Source organism: Sitophilus oryzae, unplaced genomic scaffold (genome assembly GCF_002938485.1).
Source record: "Sitophilus oryzae breed Bouriz unplaced genomic scaffold, Soryzae_2.0 scaffold_1976_pilon_pilon, whole genome shotgun sequence".
In the NCBI taxonomy this organism is placed as follows: domain Eukaryota; kingdom Metazoa; phylum Arthropoda; class Insecta; order Coleoptera; family Curculionidae; genus Sitophilus; species Sitophilus oryzae.
In genome coordinates, this window is record NW_022146697.1 from 1,050,073 (window position 1) to 1,067,531 (window position 17,459).

General features: G+C 32.1%; 1 protein-coding gene across 1 annotated transcript; it reads left to right on the forward strand.

Annotated features, from left to right (window-relative positions):
• Positions 1–248: 248 nt before the first annotated feature.
• On the forward strand, positions 249–16,787 carry LOC115883695 (RNA polymerase II subunit A C-terminal domain phosphatase). Its single transcript, XM_030902085.1, has 8 exons — positions 249–489; positions 551–707; positions 1,248–1,618; positions 2,758–3,596; positions 4,855–5,033; positions 7,964–8,251; positions 10,595–10,829; positions 16,344–16,787. Exons 1-8 carry the CDS (start codon positions 272–274, stop codon positions 16,571–16,573), a joined length of 2,517 nt encoding a protein of 838 aa, XP_030757945.1. The 5' UTR covers positions 249–271; the 3' UTR covers positions 16,574–16,787.
• Positions 16,788–17,459: the final 672 nt, after the last annotated feature.

Genomic DNA, 17,459 nt, shown 5'->3' on the forward strand with positions numbered 1-17,459 from the left:
TTTACTTATGCCTAAAATATTTCTTAATTCACATCAGTAAAAAAATCAAATCTTAAGAATTATTGTATTATTCTTTAATATCAGTCCTCTTTGTTTTTTAAACGTCACAAAAATTATAATACTAGTCATATACAATGTAGTTTTTTATGTATGCTTAATTATGAATAAAACGTATATCTTATGGTCTATATTTTAATTTTGAATTCATAAATTTGGCGGGAATTAGTTTTCCGAAATGCCACAAGATGTCGCGAGTAAACGTAAATCCAAGATGGCCGACGAAGTTGTGCGTGTGTCACAACAACAAACAAAACCGATAAAAATTAAAAAATGGAAAATTCGGAAAGGAATTACGGTCTCCATCGGCCGTATTCTTCTAATTTACGAACAATTAGAGAACGGGAAGTCGGAACAGAAGAGATTAAAGGCGTTACAGCCCGGAATCATACACCAGATTTTAGCGAAAGAAGGAGATGTGGTGCAACCTGGGTAAAGAGTATTTAAATTTTTGGCGCCTTTCAAATTGAAATTGTGTTTTTTTCGTTTGTAGTGAAATTTTGTATGAAATCAAAGCATGTAATCATCCAACTATTATGAACGATATGTGTGCTGAATGTGGAACGGATTTGAGAAAAGATGAGAGTCTTAAAACAACAGCTTCTGTTCCAATGATACACTCTATTCCAGATTTAAAAGTCAGTGAAGAGGTAAAATTGAACAATTTTTATTATTTCACAGTTATTACTTATGTAGTTCAATCAATAATTTATTAATTACTTTAAAAATGTAAACTTAACCTCACTAGCATTGTTGTGTTTTCTATTTTTGTTGTGAAATCTTTCTATTCGATTAAATGTATACTATTTACAATTTTACATACTCTTAATATTTGCCATACTATTTTTATACTGTGAAACGTTTTGTAACATATAGATATTTAAGATAATGTCTTATAACCATTTTTGAGATACCTATAGATAAGTTTTGTATTTATTATAACAGTTTTGTAGTATTGAATAATGACTATCTTTAGACATAATTAAGATTATTAACAGTTACTATTTGGAAAATTGAAAGTATTGATAAATACACAAATATAAGTAAATATGTTAGAAAACAAAATTCAGTGAGACTACTACTTTAAAATAAGTACATACCAGTGCCTAAAATGTTACATGTTTAAAGTTCTTGATAGATTTTGACACATTTATATTGCAATACCAACAATCAAGTTTTGTAAATTTTAGCAAGCTCAAAAACTTGGTAAAGCTGACAATGAATGCCTGATAAAGGATCGGAAACTTGTATTACTTGTCGATTTAGATCAAACGTTGATTCATACCACACACGACAATATACCCCCAAATATAAAAGATGTTTATCATTTTCAATTGCATGGACCTCAGTCACCATGGTATCATACAAGATTAAGACCGGGGACTCTGACTTTTCTGAAATCAATTTATGAACTATATGAGTTGCATATTTGCACTTTTGGATCAAGAAACTACGCACATATGATTGCAATGTTTTTAGATCCAGATCAAAAGTATTTTGCAAATCGGATATTGAGCAGGGACGAGTGTTTTAATCCAACAAGCAAGAAGGCTAACTTAAGGTAATGTTTAAATTGTGTATTAGTTTTATGAAAATAATCGTAAAGTGTACAGGGTGACCCAGGCTTCTGAAAAAGCTCTATGTATTAGGTCTTTGGTTTGTGATTTTCATTTGAATTTTTTTTTACAATGGCCAATGGTAATTCATATTTCGAAAATATTTTTGTCAATATACAGGGTGATTCAAACATATTTTCAAACCAAAGTTGTATATTTTTAAATGGAATACTATAATTTTTTTAGCTCAGTGGATTTGCCATTAAATCTCCATTTCAAAAATACCATAATGTCATATACTATACCTAGTGGTTGTTGAAACATATTCGTTTTTAGACTAAATTGACTGCTTATTTAAAGTCCTTTTTAATTTTTTTGACAAGAGGTACTGTATAATACTTAAGTGTCGTCTTCAAAATTCAATCTACCAAAATTTACGATCTTGTATAATATACAGGGTGGTCCGAACTATATTCCGGAAACTTCGGCAGCATATTCTGCAGATAAAAATAAGTAAAAAAGTTTGTATAAATTTATGTCCAAAAATGGTTAGTTTCGGAGATACAGGGTGTAGAAGTTTCATTCTTATTTCAAGTTTTTCCAAGGTAATTATTGGGAAAACTGGAAATCGTCAGATTTTCACCAAAATTGGTATACACTCTATTTTGAGGTCGTAGATTACGAATCTGAACTTTTTTCTTGGCGGTCTCTTACATAGCGATTTTTACCAAGAGATCTTTTTTACGTAAAAAACTTCGTAAATATATCTTTTTACTCAGTAGTTTTATACAGGTACAGAAGAAAAGTTATTACTCTTCAAACAAGTTAAAAAATATGTAGGTGGCGTCCTCTACAATTAGGAGTCATATTGCCATATATTTATCATGTCAAAAAATTTACAGACACCAATCTTTATGCAAATATTGACGTTACTTCGTAAATAAATAAAAATAAAACTTCTACAGCCTGTATCTCCGAAACTAAGCATTTTAGGACATACATTTATACAAACTTTTCACTTATTTGTATCTGCAGTGTATGCTGCCGAAATTTCCGGAATACAATTCGGACCACCCTGTATATTAGTATAAATATTATTTAACATATTTAAAAATTATCCTGATCAGTATTATTTGATTTCTAGAGCTCTTTTTCCATGTGGAGACAATATGGTTTGCATTATCGATGACAGGGAAGATGTATGGTCGCACGCAAGAAATCTAATTCATGTGAAACCCTACCATTTTTTTCAACACACCGGTGACATAAATGCGCCCCCTGGTTTAGGCAAACAAGAAAATGACGACAAAGAAGGCATTGACTTAACGAATTTAATGAATAAAACGATCCAAAACAATAGTAAGACTGATTTAGAAGACAATGATAATGACGCGAAGGAAGATAAAACAGAAGCTGTTGATAAAGAGGAAGAACCTGATAAAGAAAATACAAAAGACTCAAAAGAAAATAAAGATACAAAGGAAAATAAAGATACAAAGGAAAATAAAGATACAAAAGAAAATAAAGATACAAAAGAAAATGAAGTGGAATCAAAAAAAGAACCAGAAAACTCTGTAAATAAAGAAATTGACACTAAAGAAAGAGAAAAAAATGGTTTACCTATATCTGAAGATGTACAAAAGACAAATGAGGATGAGGACAAAGCCAATTCCACAGAACAGAATGAATGTGTAAAAAATAATGGTGAAGACACATCAACTGGTAACCAAAGTAATAACATAGATAAAGAAGAAGATCAAGAAGAAAAGATGGCTAATGATGGTGATGATGGTCCATTTAAATCGTTTGATAATGCCTCTGTTAAAGTAGTACAAAGTGAAGATAACTTTATAGAAATAGAAGATCCCGATGACTATTTGATATATTTAGAGGATATTTTGAAACGTATTCATACGACGTTTTACGAGAAATTCGACACAATGGAAGCTGGGAAAACTCCAGATCTAAAACAAATAATTCCAGGTAATCATTTAAGCAAGGAATTGTGTTACTAAAGTCCCTAGACAATATAGAGTAATGCAGTTGGTTTGTCAATTACTTTTGTGTTTTTGGACCCTGTTTATTATTTGATAAATATCTTTCCTCTAAATGGTACCAAAATGAAGATAATTATCGTACTCTAATATTATCTAGATATTTTATACCTAACTATACAGAAGCGACAATTTTATTTGTTGACCAAATTTTAAATGATAAGTATTTTCAGACTATTATTTTAATAACGCCAGTTGTAAAATTTTGATTAGTTGATGATTAATATCAGGAATGAATATCTTAAAAGCCGTAATGTAAAAACTATTTTTCTAGGTGTAAAAAACATTTCATTAGAAAAAAAACTTTTTTGAACTACTAAAATTTCCCTTAAGAGTCAATTTCACTAGTCCAAAGAAGTAGCAAAATAAGCATTCGGCATTTAACGTTTTATGTAAAACTGGCCAAGTATTTTTACACAAATGAAGAAGGAAATTAAAGATAAAAGATTATATTATGTCGGTATTGTCGCACATTTTTAGATAACTTCTTTATTTTTAAGTTTTGATGGTCAAACTTCAACAAAATATACCTAATGTTTGGACTAAATTTTCTCGAAAATAAAGAAATAATTTAAAATTCCGTTACAATACCGACAAAGATTGAAGTTTTGTGATTACAGTGTATATAATTTATATGGTTTTGTAACAAATTGCTTGCTATTTTATGGCAAATGCTGAAGCTCTGCACGTCTTAATCAAAGCATGTGTGTTTGGAATTTTGGGTAGCTTAACAGGACAGGATCGGGCTAAGGTTTAGGCAGATTTCTGAAATATGATATATATTTCCTTCGGCCGCACACCCTCTTTTTCCGACCCCTGAGAGCGACCCGAACAGTACAGCGCAATAGACTCTTAAAAACGCTTTTTTCTGTTAATAACTTGTAAAAAATTACAATTTTTTTTAGTATGCTTGAGTTTGTCAGAATGTATAGTTTAAGGTCAACATATTTTGGAAGCATAGTTCAAAGGAACTGACGCTTACTGTCGCTGCTGTATAGCTAAGGTATTCTGCGACTTAAGAACTGTGTGATCGGAAAGTTTGAAGATAAAGCTGGCTTTAGACGCTGGCAGATAAACAAATTCAAAAGAATTATTAATCTGCCATTCTTCAAAACTTGCTTAACTTCAAATCTTTTTGTTATCGCTCTGTATATTTTAATCTTATTATAAAATTTATATATGTTTAGATGTAAGAAGTAAAGTATTACAAGATTGTCGTTTGGTATTTAGCGGTTTGGTATCTACTCATTCTAGTTTAGAAGAATCGAAAGCATATCAAGTTGCTAGAAGTTTAGGTGCCGAAGTTCTAGAAGATTTATATGAATTTGCTACGCATTTAGTAGCAGTCAGACCACGAACAGCTAAGGTATTAACTATTTGATAGAATAAAAACTAAATTTAAACCAGTAGACGTAAAAATTATCTTATTTAAAATGTTATTATATTTACTGCTATTTTAACACCTGAAGTATACTCAGATTTGTAATTTATGCGTCTTCTGCAAGGTTGTTTTTATTAATTCACGCTATAAAAGTAATACTCCTATAGGGCTAATACTTTAAGCCTGCCGAGAGAGTGCGATATATGATGGCTAAAAGAGCTACCTAAAAAGGTCCTCACTACACCAGTGTAGAGTATTAGGGTTTTAAGATTTAATGCAGAAGTTTTATTAAAATATATTTTGTTACACAATGTAAAATAATATGATAATGGCAATACAAATATTTATTTACTAATTATTTTCAGTAACATTGGATTATACAAGTGTACTCAGTTATTGTACATGTTACAGTGAAAGTCAGAATTTCAGTGATTGTTAACATTCACTAGGAAATGCTAGCAATTACGTATTGGACAAGTGAATGTGGTATTTTAAAGATATTTGTCGACTTTTCCTAGTAATTTCCAACATTCACTAGTGAAAGTAACATTTACTAAAGGTTGCCAATAAAAGTTATTCTATTGTATAGGGCGAGTGTGGTGAGGAAAAATGTTGGTTGAAAGAACAATAAAACTTTTAAGAATATTGGATCACCTCAATATTCAAGCTGATCCACATAATATCTTAAAATTACAATTTACTTCTTTAGTATATTTATTAAAAATTATAGAAAATAAGGACAACACATTCATAAACATAAGATTACTACTTATTGGTACAAATTTCAATAAAGTTTTTCATCGTGGAGAAAATAAACAATGCCCGAATTTTCTTCAATGGGAGTTATTCGTTTTTTCAAACCCGCCTTAAAGCATACCAAAACGTTTAATAAGTTCATAGTCACCAGGTTCCTTAATATATTTTACTCTTGCATGCTTAACTTTGGTATGACTTCATTATATTGCAGAAATGAAAAACAAGCACTATTACATTTTTGACAGTGCCTAGTTTACCTTAATTTTTCACAGAAAATTTCTTCCATAGGGAAAATACCGCACAGCACTTTTTACAACGATAAAAAAACAATTATACATAACCACAAACAGAGCGAATTTACGCCAGATATCTGTCAACGTTGCCAACGTTTAGCCCAATTTAATGTTATCCTTATATTGTCTATAATTCAGCTTATCGTTATTTATCATTATATTTTACAACATGTGGCAACCGCGCTAACTGAATCTTTCAAACTAACTGCTATCGTCCAGGGAATGCTAGCATTCACTAGTACAAGTTGGTATCAAAAATAGCTGTTGAACTTTTACTGGCGTAGTCTTAGCAAATCAGTGAATGTAAGCTTTTACTAGTAATTGTTAACAATCACTGATTTCCAACTGTTATGTACAGCCTGGTTCCAATAAAATTGAGTACGGTATAAAACATATTTTTATTATTTCGGGCAGTATATATTCTATGATACCAGTCCTCCATTTCTCTATTCATGTCAGGCTGACGTTCTGAAAAATTTATTTGCCACTTTGTCAAAAGCAAAGTTGTTTTATACAATGTCACAATAACCTTAACATGTCAAAATATTTGACACATAAATATACACTGCCCAAATATTCGAAAAAAATGTGTAAAGAGTCGTATTCATTTTTATTGGAACCAGCTGTACGTTACAGACATATTAGCGAAGAACTAGAAAAAAGACTAATGAGAAAAATTAGTTTTTTCGAATGCATATGAACTTTTTTACCTATTAATAACTCTGTAGAAGATGCTGTTTTTGCTGTAAATTAGCTTTATAGGAGTATTACTTCTATGTATCACAGATATTTTACTCCTGAAACATTTGAGAAGCAGACTTTCTTAATGCATTTTGTCCATTTTTAATGATTTTCAACCAAAGGTGGCACTGCAAACTGCATACACAGTGTTATAATATTATGTCAGAAACGATGTTCTAAATTCATTTTATCCCATTCAAATTAAATGGCGAACTTTCTATGTGTTGTATGGAGTGTAGACATGAGGAGAAATATCTGTTTTGGGACTTTATTTGAAAAAGTGGTCACAAAAATGGGAAGAATAAGGGTTCGCCAAATGACCACAGTCAGTCGCGCTAATGACGCATAAATCTAAAAAATGGAAAGTAACCATAGATAAGAGAATAAAAGCAACATAACTAAACATTATCCAAAAAAGCTTTGTTTTTATTTTTTAGAATATAAAACAATTATTTTTATTTATTAGGGGCTCAGTATATTGCCGCTGAATAAAAATCGATAATTTATTTCATGTGACTTAAAAATAAAATTTGTATTAAAACCCGCGCCTTCACGTCAAATATTTATCTCTTTTGAATCATTTCCTGTTCTAAAAATTTTCGGCGCATATTTTAAATTTTAGGTCTGCAGCCCCATCTAAATCTTCCCTTTTTATGACCACTTTTTAATGCACGAAGATATTTCTCCTTACCTCTACACTCCATAATGTGCTGTATGTCCATTGACGATAGACAAACAAACAAGTATGTTCTTTTGTGCTGTGGACATACTGCTGTTCGTTTGTCATTGCTAGATGAAGCGTGTCTTTTTTGTACTACAACTTCTCTATTTTTTGAATAATACTACTTAAAATAATGATTGGAACTACGACTGGAGATCGTTGAGTTGGAGGTATGGACCGTGGTGGCAGAAAAATAAAGAGAAATTTCACGTCTAAAGGACAGTGAACAGTTTTTTTCAATTTTTCCAGATATCATCAAAACTAGATTTTCACATGTAGGTGTACTATTTTTTCTGTAAATTTCTTGCAAAACGTGTAGCAGTTTTTCTTTGTTTGCCAAAATTAAAAAAAAATGGACAAAATGCATCTAGAAAGTCTGCTCCTTATTTGTAACGTTTTATTAGGTTAATGCTGCTCGACGGATGAAACATTTAAAAATTGTTACGCCGGACTGGCTGTGGTCTTGCGCCGAACGATGGGAACACGTCGACGAACGGATATTCCCTTTGAACTCGAAAGGTTCAAAAAACCGCCACCCTCCGCCACACTGCAGCAGTCCGGAACACGCGGTCACCTATCCGGAACATGAGACGCCGGCTACGCGAAAGAGGACCCCTAGCGGTCGCTTTATGGACACTATCAATCCGCTGATGTCATTTTCAAGCGATGATATAGCTAATATGGATAAGGAGGTAAGTAGACGTTAGACAGTTAAAACACGGCCAAAGACGTATACATAAATGTATCGTTTGACACCCGCAGTGGGACATTCTCTCGTGTTTATGGATCTTTGTGTATTTTAACGTACGTACAAAAACTAAATGTAACGAACCGAAGGAGTTTCGATTTCACCTGATTGTTGCCGAACATACAAATTCAAATCAGCAAACAAATGGTTTCAATATCTGGCTGTCAGACCTGGCTAGTTATTTTATTTGATTTTTTTCGGAAATTTTGGGACAGGGGTAACAGATAATAGACCTATTTTAGTATAATAAATTAATCATTTCAAAATAAGCAAAAAACTGATTCTTCAAGTAATAGAGGCATTTTTGGAAAAGCAATCAAATGATATAAAATGCATCCTGTATAATTTAATCACAATTCATCTGTTCAAACTATATAACCTACTAAGGTATACCTTACTGCTACTGCTGTACTGCTTTGTTACATCCACAAAACATCCTTCTTTATAACTTTTTCTTTAATGGCTATAAACGGGAGTAAAAGACTAACTTTGCGAACAAACACTAGAGATGCCACCGGTCATCATATGGTGTAAAAATTGGGAAAATTTAACCATCTAATTTGGACACAAGGGGTCGCGCTTAACGTTTTTTAATTTTAATTCAATTTTCATTGTTTTTAAACTATATTATTGGATTTTGTTGTATTTTGTGAATGTATAAATGTTTTCTTAGTATAAAGTTGCATTATATTAATTTAAATTATATTACATACATGTGTAAAATTAAAATATATATACCGCGTGCGTCTCAAAAGTGGCTCACCCCTATAATTTTTTTATTTTTTCAGATAAAAAAACGAGATTTGGCATGTTAGTGTGTGACTACAACTTTTGATTTTTAAATAGCATTCACGGTATTTTTTTACTTTATTCGAGAGAAAATGACACTCTGAATATAATGACATATCATATGTCAACGTTTGACATTTTTGCTTAAAACAAAATTATATTTTAAATTTCAATCTAGAGTGCCATAGCTGTCTTAAATACACTAATTTTTAATCAAGGAGCCTTAGAAAAATATATTTGATCTTCTAGTGTTTTTCGTGTCTTGTCCTGGCCAGCTATAAGATGCCCAATCAATTTGCATATTTGGAAAAAGCATTTTTTTACGAATAATTTGGTACCACACACTTGGTATTTCGAGTCAAACTATCGTTATGAATTGCACGTTGCAATTTCAAATCAACCATATTTGAAAATGTCAAAAGTTGACATATGATATGTCGTTCTATTCAGTGTCATTTTCTATCGAATAAAGTAACAAAATATCTAGGGTGCCATTTAAAAATCAAAAGTTGTAGTAATTTCCGCTAAAACAGGAAGTGACCGTAAACAATTGAATAGGTCAATCAATCCTAATTTATGTCATATACTAACATACCAAATCTCGTTTTTTTATCTGAAAAAAATAAAAAAAGTTATAGTGGTGAGCCACTTTTGATATACCGCACCCGGTATATTTCAGTTGGCGTCTAAAATGTCATCTTGATAACAAGAAGTTATTATTAAAATTCACAAGTTATAATTAGTAATTAGACAATTTTATTATATTTTATATTATTTCAAAAACAAAAAAATAATGGTACAGCGTAATTTTGATATGCGGGTACAAAATAAAAAGTTATATTTTTCAGTTTTCGTTGTCAGCCGCGGAAGTTTCAGTGATTTTAGTGTTGTCGGGTATTTTTATTTGTGAAAAAGAAATATTGCGTTTGGATTGCAAAACTAAAAGTGGCAGTTTTATTGCAATGTAAGTAAGTGTTTGTCCATTTTATATTTTACTTTTTTCGTGACTACGACAAATATAAATATATTGAAATTTTACAATTCGTTTTATTTAAAAAAATGTTAGAAAACAAGCCTGTAATTGACATAACTAATTGTTATGTAATTTATTCCATTTAAATGTAATATATTACATTACAAATTAAAAAAATTTATTAGAAATATATACAGGCACTAATTGAAATTTTTAGAATGCAAACAAAAACGAGAGGTGCTTTATTTACTTTCATTTCTTAACATGACAGATGAAGTTCTAAAGGGGGATGTTTTTTTGTGATTATGTCTTTATCATAACGTCTTACGGCAACTATAAATCACTTTTCCTAATAAGTCTTTCAGCTACGGAACTCTGATTCCAAGTTTAATCTTACAGCTATCGATTGTCAATTTAAAATGTAATAAGCTAATATAATAATAAAAATATTTAGGATTATTTTAATCTCGATCAAACTGAAGCCTATCTAAAAAGTTTGGGTATATTTTTATTATATTTTACCAGGTAGAAGATATTCTAGACGATGAGTCTGATGATAGTGATCGTGAAAATGAAGTATTTGCCAAAGCAGACAATGAAGAGGAAGAAGAAGAAGATACTGACGTGGAAGAAGCGAAATTTGAGCACATGATGCAAACAGAAATATTAGGTGCATATGATAAGCAAGAGGATGACGGTGAAAGGGAAACTTGTCAGATCACAGATGAGAAAAGTTTAGCGGATGAGAAAAGTTTAGAAGGTATGCAATCCCCAAAAATATCATTATTTGATGGTACAAAATATTTTTGTTTGAAATATAGATTTTTATTTTTATTTCTATATCATATGGTTCTGAAAATAAAACTATACCGGGTGCGACTCAAAAGTGGCTCACCCCTCTAAATTTTTAATTTTTTAGTTAAAAAACGAGATTTGGTATGTTAGTATATGACATAAATTAGGATTGATTAACGTATTCAATTGTTTTCGGTCACTTCGGGTTTCACCGGAAATGCCTACAACTTTTGATTTTTAAATGGCATCCCCGGTATTTTTTTACTTTATTCGATAGAAAATGTCACTCTGAATAGAATGGCATATCATATGTCAACTTTTGACACTTTCGCATATGGTTTATTTGAAATTATAACTTGCGGTTCGTAACGAAAATTTGACTTGAAATACCATGTGTGTGGTATTAATTTATTCGTAAAAAAATGCTTTTTCCAAATATGCTAATGAGCCACCCTCGTTCCATTTGAAAAAATTGAGATACGATTAAAAATACGATTTGAGCATTTTCTAACTGGCCAGGGCAAGACACTAAAAACATTAGACGACCAAATCTATTTTTCCAAGGCTCCTTGATGAAGAATTAATGTTTTTAACATACACATGGCACTCTAGATTGAATTTTAAAAAACATTTTTTTATTAAGCGAGAATGTCAAAAGTTGACACATGATATGTCATTCTATTCAGAATGTCATTTTCTATCGAATAAAGTAAAAAAATATGGAGGGTGCCATTTAAAAATCAAAAGTTGTAGTCAATCAAAAAAATCAAAAGTTGTAGAAAATGTCAAAAGTACACATATGATGTGTGATCATATGACATATGATACTTCATTTTATTCAGAATGTAATTTTCTATCAAATAAAGTAGAAATAAACCTATGGTGCCATTTAAAAATCAAAAGTTGTAGTAATTTCCGGCGAAACAGGAAGTGACCAAAAACAATTGAATACACCAATCAATCCTAATTTATGTCATATACTAACATACCAAATCTCGTTTTTTTATCTGAAAAAATAAAAAAGTTATAGGGGTGAGCCACTTTTGAGACGCACCCGGTATTATATATAAATTGAAGAGTGGAAATACCAAAGGGGGTAAGTGCCAAAATTATTTTTTCGAGATGAATGAGAAAAACATAGTAGAACTGAAACTAATAAATTTTTAAACTATCTTTTAAAAAATATATATAATATACATAAACAATAGACGCTTTCGCTTTGCACTTGTAACTTTTGTTAGGACATGCAGCAAATGTAATAATAATATAAATAATAAATAATATTGAAAAATTTGGCACTTGCCCCCTTTGGTATTTCCACTCTTCAATTAATGTAAGTAGAATGCATTCTTATGATTTCAAAAAACTCAACAACCGATAAAAACAAATATTTTTAGTTAAAAACGGTATCACTAGCCAACATGGCGGAATTGTAATTCATTATTTTATAAAATTAATATGGAGTGGTACACAAATTATCTGCATTATATCATAGTTGTGTCTAAAAAGAGATAACTCTTTTCTCGAAAATGAGTCGACAATAAATGGAAACCTTAAATATGTTTCCAAAATGTTTCAATTTACATAAAACGGATACGAAACCTTTGTAAATGTGAGCCACGTCTGTTTCTTAAAAGTTTCGAAAAATTTGTGACACTAAGATCTTTATTGTTATAGCTTATATGTAGCGAAACAATATTTCGGAAAAATATTTCGAAACAAAAAGCGATTTATGTTACGAAACATACCTATCAAAAATGTGTCGAATTAATTCCAGAACTTTGTGTCATGACACAAACACCATCATTGTTTCGAAACTGTTTCTCAGCAGAGATTTTATTTCGATTTTGTGTCTAAAAGTGCTACTTGCATGAGTTAGCTTTGTTCAGATGGATGTTTTACTTGACCACAGGAGAAAGTTTAAAAGGCCGATTACTTTCTTTTACCTTGTTGAACTCCGCTGTGTATATCTTTCTTGGGGTTCTTCAGATATAATACTTCCAAAATGCTTGTACTCTCTGCATCTTTTAATTTCGTGTATATGTAGTAGGGTGAGCCAAAAGGTAACCTATGGGATTAATGGGTTAAAATGAACCTAATAACCGAGAAAAAAATATCCCCGGAAGGCAGGATTTTTAGCTCAATTTTAAAATGTGTCGATGAACATTCAAAGTTTTCCATTAAAGAACACGTAAAAAAAATATTTTTCCATTAAAAGTACCATAACTGTGAAACGATTTACGATAAAATTATTTATTTCGCGCATTCTTGTAGAGCATAAAATTTACTAAAAAATCTATCTGAGAGTAATCTAGTTTTGTTTGCTAAATATGAAAATTTTTAATCAAGAAACATTAAAACTGCATATTTTGATTTTGTTTCACTTTTCAAAGCTTTCAAATATACGAATTATTGAATTGAAAAAAAAATATGTACTCTCAGATAGATTTTTTAGGAAATGTTATGCTCTACAAGAATCCGCGATGTAATTTTTTTATCGTAAACCGTTTCAAAGTTATGGTACTTTTAATGGAAAAATATTTTTTTACGTGTTCTTTAAATGGAAAACTTCGAATGTTCACCTTTTAAAATTGAGCTAAAAATCCTGCCTTCCGGGGATATTTTTTTTTTATTGTTTGGTTATTAGGTTCATTTTAACCCATAAATTCCATAGGTTAGTTTTTTTTTTTGGCTCACCCTAATGTGTAGTTATGGATCTTCAGTTAGTCCTTCTCTACTTTAATTGTACTACCCCTGTTCCTTGAGTCATCACACAGTCTATAACCCATCATACCACTGTTGTAGAGGGGTCAGGGTATTTCCCATCCTCATCTGACAACAGTTCTTCCTCCGAGGGTACACACCCTTCCACGGTTGGAGTTTGGCCCTCCGTGCCGCCCTTCACAGTCGAGGAGCTTGCCTCCGGCTGAGGTACCCGGTGAGGTGGAGGCTGGAGGATCTGTCTCCATTTTCTCCACCTCTTTAACTTGATCTCTTCTTAGACCTGATACCGGTGTTGTCCCGTATCTATAATAGAGGATATGTCTCTCTTTCTCTATTGCCTCCTTGGATTTGAGGTCAGTTCCTATTGTGAGGACCTGACCATGTCCCTCCTCCCTCGAGTTGATGACTCGCCAACTCGATGTCCTTACATTGAAGTTCTGACCCTGGATAAGGTTCAGCAGGTAGGTGGTGCAAGGTTCCTGTCCTTTTTAAAATGTCACTGCCCCTAAAGTATAGTTCCTAGGCCCACTCTGCCACTTAAAATGTTACTCTATAAGGAATAGTAGTCACTTTGAAGTATATTTCGAGAGTGACCAGTTAGTCCCCACCTACCATAAAAGTGGAAAATAAACACCCCGAGTGCAAGTCGCAAACATGTAATTTAAAGAAGTGGCTGGAACTACCCGAATCTTCGAATATGACACCATAAAAGACCAAAAACTTTTTAGTAACTTTTCAAAGTAGGGGTTACCAACAAGTGCTACCATAATGCCTCCATTAAGTTTTTGTTACTTTATAGTAACAATTTAAGTTACGGGGTAGTCGCGGCCACGACACCTAGTTACTTCAAATTTATAGTAGCATTGAAAGTAGCAAAATGGTTACTGCTACCTTCCTAGGTCACTATAAAGTAGCCGTCGCTCATCCATTGCCACTAAAAAGTCACGGGGTTCAAAAACGGCTACTTTCTAGTGACCGTAACTTATTATACCCTAATAAGTGTAATTGCCTCAGATTGCATCGTGTGCTGCTCTGGTTTAGAGTTTTCTTTTACTTGCTTTTAAGCTTTATTAAAATTTCGTAAAATCCCTAAGGCGAATAAAAAGAAATTTAGATATGCTAGTATTTTCTACCGAAGGATTAAACAAAAGGAATCACTGCGAGCCGATGCATCAACATCAGAAACAAAAAAACAAAAACTACATCTTTCTATAATCCTACTGATGAACATCATAAATCAGGTAGTGACTGAGACATTTTTGAAGCTGTTTCTGTAGATGAGTGTAGTGTTAGTTCATCTGAAACCGAATCTCAGAGGAGAACTAATTTGAGAACCAACAATATAAAACAAGAGCTAAAAGAGTGGGCGTTAAAATACTCTATACCTCATGTAGCTCTGAATAATATAGAAACACTAATAATAGAAAATGCACAATAAGTAAAAAATAACTTCAAAGGACAAGGCGGAACGTTATAGTGGCACCAATGGAATGTATAGTCGTCACCACCGCGATCGGTCTAGCAAGGCTCCAATTAAGTGGCAATTTGGTGGCGCAGGGAACTTTCTTGGAAAAATCACTTCATGGTTCCCAAGAATCGTTGCCCATGTAGTTCCAAAAAAGTTATATATAGTCGCCTTAGCTTCTATAAAGTCGCCTTTGGATAGCTACAAATGTTACTTTATTAATCCGAAGATTTTAAAGGGCCAAACGGGTAGGGTTGGCCTAATATGTTATTGTTCCCGGTACTTTGTGGAAGCATATGGAACTATAAAGTATTTTTCTGATTAAACGGCCATATTTTTTTCATGAATTTTTTGACGATCAGCCAAATGGCTCAAACATTATGCGTTTTTAAGCTAAATATACCTAGACTAAAGCTTTTTTACTTAGTTATTTTGTTATTTCTGACGGTGGACTAATATTTTAAAGTTTGACCCCGGTTTCAAGCAAATTATTATTATTTTTTAATTACAAACATGGGTTTCTATTGTAAATAATATAATAATTTGAAATATTTTGCGAGGCGATCGAAAATTTTGTTATATAAACCCACTATTTTATTCAGTAAAGTTGATTGCATTCTGGAATTTACCTAAAAAAGGCGTTAAAATCGCAAGGTAAATAACAAATAACGAAAAAATAATAATGGCTTCCATAATTATTTTCCATCATGACATTTATTTTTATGAAATGTGAAATTGCATGAAGAGGTCGCTGCGAATAAAGTTCAACAGTTTGACGAAAGTTCCACATGTCGGTGGCTAACACTTGGCTGCCACGAACCCGCGACTAGGCAGCTTCGTAACGGATAAGTCGCATTCACCAGTAGGCTATTTTATAGTAACACATCATAGTAACTCTTTTAGTGGCAAAAACTACCCAAGACACTACCCGGCTACTCAAAATCTTTCCCCATTTTGGTCGCAGTTACTTAACAGCTACGAATATACGACGTAGCCGCCGATGGTCACCGCCCACTTTGTAGTGGCTTTGATAGTAGCAGTTACGTATCTGCCACTATAAATGCTAGTTGGGCTCGGCAGGAAGACCGTTTCTACTTTAATTAGATTTAATATTACTAGAAGTAACGCTCATCCTTGTTAACCTCAATCTTGTATCTTAACTATTTATTTCGTATCCATGTTTATTGGAACTTTATTCAATATTTTTAATGAGGATTTTGCCGTGCATTTTGGAATACCCTGTATAAAATGTAATATTCTAATTTCCGTAAATTTCGTTTTTATCTTCAGAGAAGGAGAGTGCGAAAAGGAAGCGAGAACGAGAAGAAGATGAAAATAGCCGGGAAGATCTACCTAGTCAGAAATTTCGTCGAGGCGAAGATGTGGATAACGAGCTGGACGATCCAGATCACGATCCCGACGATAACGACAGTGATAGTTTCGAAGAGCCTGACGAAAACGACGACGGGGAATGGAACATGATGGGCGCTGCGTTGGAAAGGGAATTCTTGTCAGGCTAGAACATCATCAACTATAAACTGTGTAAAATTGTATAGATAGAGGTAGTCTACAATAAATATATGGTGTCCGCAGAAATGTCTGCATCAAATGGGATATTTGCTTGAAGTACATCTACTCATTGCATAAAACTATATTTTTTAGTTGTTTTAAATAAAACTACATAAGGTAATCGCAAAACAATTTCCGATGGACGTGATCAACTTTGAGTGACAAGCGATGGCGACAGCGCTGCCAGATTTTGATGGATTTATGAGACGAATCTTAATTTAAAATTGACAAACAATATATTTCTTATATCATTTTTTAAAGATTTTTACGTTTTATTTTTAATTTAATAACTAACATTTTAGTAATTAATTAATTTATTTGTTTTATAGCTTATTTTTTATTTATTACATATTGGCATAAACTAGTCCATTATGAAGATTATTCTAAGTATTATTATGGGTTATTTATTTATTTATTGATGTACATCTTACAACGCCATAAGTGGTAATAACAAGTAAGAGGGTGATATTAATGCACAACCTAATAATCACAGAATTTAATAAAAACCAACGTAGAAATAACTTTGAAAGTGGTTATCAATTAAACTTACTGCAGTCAAGGGTAATAAAGAACCTTTATTGTCACGTTATCGTTCAAAATAGTTTATCAGGGAAGCTACAAGCTCTTTGTTTCGACTGTTTAAATGCTTTGGCGTATTTTCAGCACACAATTTCAAGAAATGCAATTGCCAAACCAAAACAAAAACTCGAAAATTTAGTTCTTAAAAGAACTGTTTGTGCTTAAAAGTACAACTTAAAAAAAACTACCAAAATAGGCCAAAAAAATGAGAATTGCTCATAAAGCGACGGCTACACGACAGCGACTTGCCTGCACGGT